The sequence below is a fragment of the Pelobates fuscus genome, chromosome 7 (assembly GCF_036172605.1).
Source record: "Pelobates fuscus isolate aPelFus1 chromosome 7, aPelFus1.pri, whole genome shotgun sequence".
NCBI lineage: Eukaryota > Metazoa > Chordata > Amphibia > Anura > Pelobatidae > Pelobates > Pelobates fuscus.
In genome coordinates, this window is record NC_086323.1 from 28,399,636 (window position 1) to 28,410,969 (window position 11,334).

General features: G+C 40.6%; 1 protein-coding gene across 2 annotated transcripts in view; it reads right to left on the reverse strand.

Moving 5' to 3' along the window:
• Nucleotides 1-7,254, reverse strand: part of SLC1A7 (solute carrier family 1 member 7) — a 77,654-nt gene extending 70,400 nt beyond the window's left edge. For both annotated transcript variants that reach the window (XM_063427848.1, XM_063427847.1), the window contains exon 1: nt 6,995-7,254. In XM_063427848.1, coding sequence (XP_063283918.1) covers nt 6,995-7,135 — 141 coding nt within the window. In that variant the 5' untranslated portion in view covers nt 7,136-7,254. The remainder of the gene's footprint in view (nt 1-6,994) is intronic.
• Between the last annotated feature and the right edge of the window lie 4,080 nt (nt 7,255-11,334).

Consider the following 11,334-nt stretch of genomic DNA (forward strand, 5'->3'; position numbering starts at 1 on the left):
TGGACATTCACAGTGTCCACTGTCCCCCCATCCTTGCAGACATACTCATATTATAACATTGTGCTAAAACCAACATTCACAGTATCCACTGTCCCCCCATCCTTGCAGACATACTCATATTATAACATTGTGTTAGAACCAACATTCACAGTGTCCACTGTCCCCCCATCCTTGCAGACATACTCATATTAAAACATTGTGTTAGGACCAACATTCACAGTGTCCACTGCCCCCCCATCCTTTCAGACATACTCATATTAAAACATTGTGTTAGGACCAACATTCACAGTGTCCACTGCCCCCCCCATCCTTTCAGACATACTCATATTAAAACATTGTGTTAGGACCAACATTCACAGTGTCCACTGCCCCCCCATCCTTTCAGACATACTCATATTATAACATTGTGTTAGATTCAACATTCACAGTGTCCACTGTCCCCCCATCCTTGCAGACATACTCATATTAAAACATTGTGTTAGGACCAACATTCACAGTGTCCACTGCCCCCCCCATCCTTTCAGACATACTCATATTAAAACATTGTGTTAGGACCAACATTCACAGTGTCCACTGCCCCCCCATCCTTTCAGACATACTCATATTATAACATTGTGTTAGATTCAACATTCACAGTGTCCACTGCCCCCCATCCTTTCAGACATACTCATATTATAACATTGTGTTAGATTCAACATTCACAGTGTCCACTGTCCCCCCATCCTTTCAGACATACTCATATTATAACATTGTGCTAAAACCAACATTCACAGTATCCACTGTCCCCCCATCCTTTCAGACATACTCATATTATAACATTGTGTTAGAACCAACATTCACAGTGTCCACTGTCCCCCCATCTTTGCAGACATACTCATATTAAAACATTGTGTTAGGACCAACATTCACAGTGTCCACTGCCCCCCCATCCTTTCAGACATACTCATATTAAAACATTGTGTTAGGACCAACATTCACAGTGTCCACTGTCCCCCCATCCTTGCAGACATACTCATATTAAAACATTGTGTTAGGACCAACATTCACAGTGTCCACTGCCCCCCCCATCCTTTCAGACATACTCATATGATAACATTGTGTTAGATTCAACATTCACAGTGTCCACTGTCCCCCCATCCTTTCAGACATACTCATATTATAACATTGTGCTAAAACCAACATTCACAGTATCCACTGTCCCCCCATCCTTTCAGACATACTCATATTATAACATTGTGCTAAAACCAACATTTACAGTATCCACTGTCCCCCCATCCTTTCAGACATACTCATATTATAACATTGTGCTAGATTCAACATTCACAGTGTCCACTGTCCCCCCATCCTTTCAGACATACTCATATTATAACATTGTGTTAGATTCAACATTCACAGTGTCCACTGTCCCCCCATCCTTTCAGACATACTCATATTATAACATTGTGTTAGAACCAACATTCACAGTATCCACTTTCCCCCCATCCTTGCAGACATACTCATATTAAAACACTGTGTTAGGACCAACATTCACAGTGTCCACTGCCCCCCCATCCTTTCAGACATACTCATATTATAACATTGTGCTAAAACCAACATTCACAGTATCCACTGTCCCCCCATCCTTTCAGACATACTCATATTATAACACTGTGTTAGATTCAACATTCACAGTGTCCACTGTCCCCCCATCCTTGCAGACATACTCATATTATAACATTGTGCTAAAACCAACATTCACAGTACCCACTGTCCCCCCATCCTTGCAGACACACTCATATTATAACATTGTGTTAGAACCAACATTCACAGTATCCACTGTCCCCCCATCCTTTCAGACATACTCATATTATAACATTGTGCTAAAACCAACATTCACAGTGTCCACTGTCCCCCATCCTTGCAGACATACTCATATTATAACATTGTGTTAGATTCAACATTCACAGTGTCCACTGTCCCCCCATCCTTGCAGACATACTCATATTAAAACATTGTGTTAGGACCAACATTCACAGTGTCCACTGCCCCCCCATCCTTTCAGACATACTCATATTATAACATTGTGCTAAAACCAACATTCACAGTGTCCACTGTCCCCCCATCCTTTCAGACATACTCATATTATAACATTGTGTTAGATTCAAGATTCACAGTGTCCACTGTCCCCCCATCCTTGCAGACATACTCATATTATAACATTGTGTTAGAACCAACATTCACAGTATCCACTGTCCCCCCATCCTTTCAGACATACTCATATTATAACATTGTGCTAAAACCAACATTCACAGTGTCCACTGTCCCCCCCATCCTTGCAGACATACTCATATTATAACATTGTGTTAGATTCAACATTCACAGTGTCCACTGTCCCCCCATCCTTGCAGACATACTCATATTATAACATTGTGTTAGAACCAACATTCACAGTGTCCACTGTCCCCCCATCCTTGCAGACATACTCATATTATAACATTGTGTTAGAACCAACATTCACAGTATCCACTGTCCCCCCATCCTTGCAGACATACTCATATTATAACATTGTGTTAGATTCAACATTCACAGTGTCCACTGTTCCCCCATCCTTGCAGACATACTCATATTATAACATTGTGTTAGAACCAACATTCACAGTATCCACTGTCCCCCCATCCTTGCAGACATACTCATATTATAACATTGTGTTAGATTCAACATTCACAGTATCCACTTTCCCCCCATCCTTTCAGACATACTCATATTGTAACATTGTGTTAGAACCAACATTCACAGTGTCCACTGTCCCCCCATCCTTGCAGACATACTCATATTAAAACATTGTGTTAGGACCAACATTCACAGTGTCCACTGCCCCCCCATCCTTTCAGACATACTCATATTAAAACATTGTGTTAGGACCAACATTCACAGTGTCCACTGTCCCCCCATCCTTGCAGACATACTCATATTATAACATTGTGCTAAAACCAACATTCACAGTACCCACTGTCCCCCCATCCTTTCAGACATACTCATATTATAGCATTGTGTTAGAACTAACATTCACAGTGTTCACTTCCCCCCCCCCCCCCATCCTTTCAGACATACTTATATTGTAACATTGTGTTAGAACTACCATTCGCATTGGGCCCACTGCCCCCCCTCCCCCCGTCCTTTCAGACATACTCATATTATAACATTGTGTTAGATTCAACATTCACAGTGTCCACTGTTCCCCCATCCTTGCAGACATACTCATATTATAACATTGTGTTAGAACCAACATTCACAGTGTCCACTGTCCCCCCATCCTTTCAGACATACTCATATTATAACATTGTGTTAGAACTAACATTCACAGTATCCACTGCCCCCCATCCTTGCAGACATACTCATATTATAACATTGTGTTAGATTCAACATTCACAGTATCCACTTTCCCCCCATCCTTTCAGACATACTCATATTGTAACATTGTGTTAGAACCAACATTCACAGTGTCCACTGTCCCCCCATCCTTGCAGACATACTCATATTAAAACATTGTGTTAGGACCAACATTCACAGTGTCCACTGCCCCCCCATCCTTTCAGACATACTCATATTAAAACATTGTGTTAGGACCAACATTCACAGTGTCCACTGTCCCCCCATCCTTGCAGACATACTCATATTATAACATTGTGCTAAAACCAACATTCACAGTACCCACTGTCCCCCCATCCTTTCAGACATACTCATATTATAGCATTGTGTTAGAACTAACATTCACAGTGTTCACTTCCCCCCCCCCCATCCTTTCAGACATACTTATATTGTAACATTGTGTTAGAACTACCATTCGCATTGGGCCCACTGCCCCCCCTCCCCCCGTCCTTTCAGACATACTCATATTATAACATTGTGTTAGAAGAAACATTCACAGTGACCACTGTCCCCGTATCCTTTCAGTCATACTTATATTATAACATTGTGTTGGAACCAACATTCACAGTATCCACTGTCCCCCCATCCGTTCAGACACACTCATATTAGGATTGTGTTAGAACCAACCTTCACAGTGTCCACTGTTCCACCATCCTTTCAGTCATACTCACATTATAACATTGTGTTAGAACCAACATTCACAGTGTCCAGTCATACTCATATAATAACATTGTGTTACAACTAACATTCACAGTGTCCCCTGTCCACCCTTCCTTTCAGACATACTTATAACATTGTGTTAGAACCAACATTCTCAGCTTTGTCCCCAATCTCAAGGTTAGCATACCACTACTGGAAGAAAAGGGGTCGGTGTTGCGTGCAATCAGATTTTATACAACAAGCCAAGCTTATAGACCCTGTATTGTGTAAATATATGTACATGATATTTTCATGGAGGGAAAAATATGACATCATAGAATTGCCTTTCTTGACCTGTCTTTTTCAGATGTCCCAACAGTCCTGATTTTAAGTTCCTGTTCTACTGTCCTGAATTCGTTTTCTGGTATCCTGTAACTGGGGACACCAGGGACAGTACATGGGCAGTACAGTGCGAGCGCATCATTAGAAGTGCTTGTGCTGTCCAAAGAGTAATAGGACCATGCAGAGAGCACTCTAAAAATGCACTATAACATTTCATGAGAAACAAGCATGTGAATGGGCATTATATTACATCAAGTAATATTGATTATTGAAAAGAAAGCTCTAGGTGTGACCTCTAAATCTAGACACACCTATGACTTAATACCATGGATAGGAAGATATGTCACCTGTACAACAAGCTGTTATTATCTGGGAGAGATTGCCAATGAATGACAAAACCAAACACAGCCCAACGTAAAATTCCTGGTGCACTCAGTTACATATTAAGCAAAATTACATACAAATTATTACAAGTATTGCGTAAACAGTGGAGAGCAGTGGAAAATGCGGTAGAGGAAGACTATCAGCAAGTCGTGGCTTCATTAAGGACCACTAAAGTCACTCAGACCACTTTATTCCAATTAAGTAGTCTGGGTGTATTGGCCTTGTAGTTTTAACACTGCAATCTAAAACATAGCAGTTGTCTTCCAGCCACTAGAGGCGCTCCTATGCAGCAACCAAGTGAAACCCAATCATCTGACGTTCGATGTTCATGAGGACACCGAATGTTATCAAATACTGCTTGTGGAAAAGCATTGAATTCAATGCTTTCCAAGGAGGAGCATTTGGTTGGATACACGCGCAGCTACTGTGGCGCATGTGCATCTAGTCCCCAGTGCTTCTCTGTGAGGAACAGTAGATTAGCCCATAACCCTGGTGGAGACGCCTCTCAGATTGGCATTGTGGGAGGAAGAGCAGGCAGCAGAGCTGATGGAGTCTCCATACTGGAAAAAAAGCTAACTAAAATTATTTTTCAGGTTTTTACTGTGCATGGGGGCTTGGGGGGGACCTAAGACTACAGGCACAGTTCACTATGGCATTTAGCATTAGGAATACAGAAAAGGCAGTGATTGTTGTTGTGGAGTATATCTCTCCTGAAGCTTTGCCAGCATTATGGGAGATGTAGTCCACAACATCCGAGTGCCGAAGGTTGCCCACCCCTGCCTAGTCCCATTACATTAAGCTGTAGTGGTGGTGGTTCTCAGAGTGTCTCTCTAAAGTGTGAACTGTAGTAAATGTCAAATTTTAAACCACAAATGGCTTAATGGGATCAAAAAATCTCCCAGCCAGCTGTGTTTTCAGTTTAGCAATTTTGCCCAAAATTTGAAATTCACTTTGAATTCCTAGAAATTCACACTTTAGCGAATAAAGCTGCAAATCCCTTTCTAGACCTACCGCTTCATATGTAAGATTTTTGTGATTCTAGCAGGAAAAGATGTAACATTAGCTCTGCGTGTTCTTGTGTGCTCCAATCATTGTTGCTTTAACAGAGCCACCTACATTCAAGCAGGGAAATAGTTAAATTCAGCCTCGCTAGGTTGTCCAGGAGGCATTGATTTAATAAGCAGATTCCTTTGGAGCTGAGACATTATTTGGCTCGGCAATGTATAAATTACGCTAGTTACAAGAAGTTCAGAAATTGCAGGATACTTGTGATTATGTCTAATTTGATCCAAAACAATGAGCAATTTCCTGTATGAATTGTATTTAACTTTTCTCCTGTTTTCGCTTGTTTCAACAGAAAAAGCTGCAACCATTGAGATCTTCATAACATGGCTGGAAAACCAACCCTGCTCAACTTTAAAGTTTAATTACAGCTCAGTCTGTACAGTGCTGCTGAATGGCAACCCAGGAGAAGAGGCATTAAGACATTGGTGTATTGTGTGGCTGCAGTGCCCTTTGAAATACACTTACCTGGTTTTAACCAGGCATCTGTATTTACTGTATTTGGGAATTAGGCCACATGTCAATGTTTACATTTTGAGGGCGTTTTGGGAGATACATTCCCCACGAGACAGTAGATTTCCTATAAATTCTAATACCTGGGTATCTGAACATGTGTGTTTTAGTTTTGCACCTGTGGTGTACTATAAAATTGATGTTTGTTTTTTTGTGCTACTTTTCTTAATCCATCTGATGTGTTTAAAGCTAAAGGATACCACGTAATCTGAAATAATTAATAAAAAAAAATTTAGGTAAATTGGCAAATTCAAATTTTAGGTATCCCTGAAATTAGGCCCAAACATGACATTGTGGTTCTATCCTAACTATACATACTGTGTAATAAACGTGTTATGCACCACATAATAACTGTCACACTTCATATTTCCTAAAAAGGTAGGGAAATGTATTTTAACCATTTCAGTGCTGGGCTGTTCACAAATAAGATGCTTAGGGGATACAATATTACAGAACAAATCAATAACTAATACATGTTATATTTAGCTGCACCGTATGCTTCCCATACTGTATTCCGAGCAGTTTGTTGACACCATACAAATAAAGCAGAAAATTCACGTTATACTGCGCTACATAATGTGTTGGTGATTTTATTTAATATAAAATAACAATGTCAGGCTGTGGTTAATATGAGTAGCTCTTTTACCTGCTCAGTGAGACGTCGGGTCCTAAGGAAAAATCCCAGAAGACATCCCACAATGACTGACAGCACGGACAGGATAAGCAGACCATTCCTCTTGCAGACATCTTTTGCCCTGGCCAACATTGCATCCACTGATCCCGCCATGGTAACCCCAAAAGTGCGCAAGAGGGTATCAGCATCCCATAGAGGGACTGCGCCGCTCTATGACAAAGCAACTGACATTCTCCAGAGATCAGATCAAAGCCAGAACAGGCTGCCCACAGCACAAGGTCACCCCTCACCCACCAGACACAGCGTACAGCTGGCATTACCGTACCAAATTAATACCCCCAATCCTATTACTGACTTCATCATTAGGAGCCTGGGAAGAGATTAGGGAGCTCGGGATAATTTGAAAAGTATATGACTGCACTAGAAAAGAGGATGTAAGACAAGGAAGAAGGGGGGTAGGGTTGGGGAGGGGAGTAATATTTTTAGATTTTTTTCGGCAATAAAACAAAAGCAATGTATGAGTTTAAGGGGTTTGTTCATTAATAAGTGATGTTTCTACTTGCTGGCAAAATCCAGAACAAAATCACAGAACTAAAGAACAAAACAAAACCTCTCCAATTCAGTTTTTGATTATTATTATTATTTTAAATTTATATTAGTCTATATTTTGGTATGAAAGGAAATTTGTAATCTAAAATGCAATAAAGATATTTAATTCTAAAATAAAAATAACACATCGATAAATTAACAAACTAAGTAAAGAAGTAGACAAAGTATAAACCAATTGTAAAAACTATAACATTATTATAACAGCTATTATAAAATAATAATATAGTATACGTCTTGCTAACTGAGCCATATGATGATAATTTATTTGAAAGATACAGATACATCGTGATTTCTCTCATTTTCATGTACGTGCTGGAGAATACATACAAGTATATTGTTACACATATAATCGGAGGCACATACATGGAAATTTAAAAACATTGTTGCATAAATAACAGACATACAACACAATTATAAATTATAATTTAAAGTCATAATAATTATAATTAATAACCCGTTAAGGATACAGCCTCAGAAGTAAAAGGCCAGGATGACGGAAAAGTCCTTAAGGGAATAACAAGCAAAAAAAAAAAGGAAAGAAATTTCAAGGACAGCAGTTATAACAACTATGGAGGTCATTTATAAAGAGTCATTCTCTTTGATTGGTCACCAAATCTGCTGCTATAAAGCTTCCTGTGTCTGAATCTCTTTTTATTCAATTTTTTTGTGCTCTCTAGTTTCCCTAAGATACATAAGGAAATGTAGGCATAACTTTTTCTAGGTAATAGCAGTGAGGTTGGCAAAACTTGAACAATGGATGGAGATCAAAGCTAGCTGCGAATCGAGTTTACCCACAATCCATCAGTCAAAATAATCCCACAGGAGGGCAAACTGCAGACAACATGGGCAGAGGAGAACAAAATGGCTGCTCAGGGTAAATAAGATAATACATATAAATAAAGGCAAGTGGCTAGTGAGAAGGTTATATTTGTTAGCATACAAGAGGCAAAAGGAAAAAGAAAACATAACAGGGCAGCTTTAAGTTTGCTTGGGACGTTCTGTTTGTTTGTTTGTGTTTGCTGTTGTGGAATAGTAAATAGTTTATTGAATATTATGTCTGCCATACAATTAATTATTTATTATATACACCTCCTAAAAAATGTTTTTCTAAGTTACACCTATCACATATATTTTTTAAGGGATTTACTTTCTAGGTTGACATCCTTCAGCTGGCTGTTCCATGGAAATCATGTTTGCGCACCTCTCACTACACCGTACTACTCCAGTGTCAGCTAATTCTTCCTACAGGTCCTATGTAGTGATATGGTCAGTTGTATTAGGGAATTTAGCCTTCTAAATCTTGACCGTATTTCAGAAGAAGGACACTGCAAGCAGGAAATCATAGATATATCTTTATGACCTTCTCCAGCTTTGTAGAGTCGATTATCTTTACCTACTGACCCTCGGTCAGGTGCTTGAAGAAGCCCGTGGCAGCTGAGTGTATGCACCACACTCTGAGAGGTTCCTAGAGTTGCACAATCATTTATTAAAGTCTGGAACAGTCACCGCTAGACTTTGATCAAGGCCCAACAAGTCAGTTTAGACAATGACAGTTTGCAGACCTTACAGAGAAATCAGTAATGGTACAACTGGAAGGATGACCATTTTGTTTGACCATACTTAATCTGACTTCACATTTTTATTTGTGTTTCTTTCAGGTAAATACAGCAAACCATATATTCTAACATCTGAAATGGACAAAGAGGAACACTTTAATTTTATAGATGTGAGTGGGGGTTTGGTCAGGTTTCGGGCTGTTCTAAGAAATTTTAGGTGTCTTACTGATAACAATTTATACAACCAAATGGGATTGAACTTCTTTTCATCAACACGTTTGCTATTTCAGGGGTACTCGAAATTCTCCATGCAGCTGTGATTATCCTGCAGTTCTGCTCTTTGTAATCCTTTGTAACGTAAGGTGACATGGTGTGACATCCTCTCATATTTTTTCCTTTTTAAAGGGACACTGCACTGCCTAGATTAAAAAAATAATCTATGTTTGAGATATATATATAATGTTTAGTGGATATACCCAGGGGCGTACCCCTTAAAAAAAAAAAAAACACTTGCAAATTTTTTTTAATGTCTTTAGCACTGAGCAGTGTTTTTATTTTTATGTATTTAGCACCAAGCACTGTTTGTGTGTTTGAATGTAAGCATGTTTTTGTATGTAGTATGTGTGAGTGAATTTACGGGTTTGTTTGCACGTATTGGCATTTGAATGCAGGCGTGCATTTTTCTGTAGAGTGTTTTTTTAATATGGTGGTGTGTTTTTATGTAGTGTTGACATGTGGATGCAGGGTTGTATTTGTGTGTAGTGTAGGCAAAACGCTGAGATGTATGCACATATACATACATACATATACTTTCATATACACACACACAGAGATACACACATGCAGTTACATAGAAACAGTCATACACAGACAAACACTGGCACATACAGATAGACACAGATACAAACACAATTATAGATAAAAACACACACACACATACAGACACAGAGAGAGAGACACAGGCACAGACACACATACAGACACATTGATACAAACACAGACACACAGTGACACATACACCAACACACATACAGATACACAGACACACATAAGTGTGTGTCTGTGTGTTGTTTGTATAGTGAATGCAGTGTGTGCTTGTATAGTGGATAATGGTGTGAGGGAAGGGGCGATGGTGAGGGGGGTAGGTGATGGCGTGGGGGGGTGAAGTGAGAGGGAGCTCAGGGAGGGGGTGAGGGGAAGTGAGAGGGAGCTCAGGAAGGGGGGTGAGGATGAGAGGGGGGGTGATTGTGAGGGGGAGATTGTGAGAGGGAGGGGGGTGATGAGGAGAGGGGCGGGTGATGCAGGAGGTACTAAAAAATTACCTCTAATCCCTGGTGGTCCAGTGGGGGCTGCCTGGTTGTCCGGTGGCCATCATTTCCGGTCTGCAGCTCCGCAGAGTTGCAGACTATGGATCTTGCGAGACCCAATCAGAGCATTGCCGTGGTAACCCGCGGCAACGCTCTGATTGGGTAGTGCTCGCAAGACACATGGTCTGCAGCTCTGCACACTGCGGAGCTGCAGACCGGTCTCGGCGATGGGCGCAAGAGGGACATTGCAGTCTGCCCCAGGCACCCGGGGCGGACCGCCCCCCCCTTACTACACCACTGGATATTCCCTCAGTGAAAACATGCATGCATCTATCTATCCATGCTGGGGAGTTATAACAAGGTGAATTTATGAAAGTACCAATTTCAATTCAAATCTGCACTTTTTGTAAAATATAAAAATAGGACACATTCTTTACACATAAAGCACCTAAAGGAAAACTAGGGTTAGGAAAGCTAAACCGTATTCCTAATGTTACGACACTCACCGCCAAGTAGATGAAGCTGCCGTTTAGTGAATAATCCCCTTTCTCCAGAAATGCAGTTTTAATCCAGCCGATGGTCAAACTCCCGAACGGAGCATACGAACGCGGCAACTCCCGATCAACAATTCAGTCGAATTCCTTCCACAGCTAGAAATAACGAAAAGTACTGTCCCAATAATAAATCCCTCCACAAACGAGACCAAGCTCCGTCTTGAAGGTCAAACAGGAATGTGTTTAATGGGGGCTACCTGCCCGGTATTTATGCGGGTCTCCACAAGGTGGACACTCCCCTAGGGGACCTTGTGGAAGACTGTAAAATATATTGGACAGTAGCCAATCGCAGTGGCTTCAACACAAGCCCTTCCCATCTTACACAT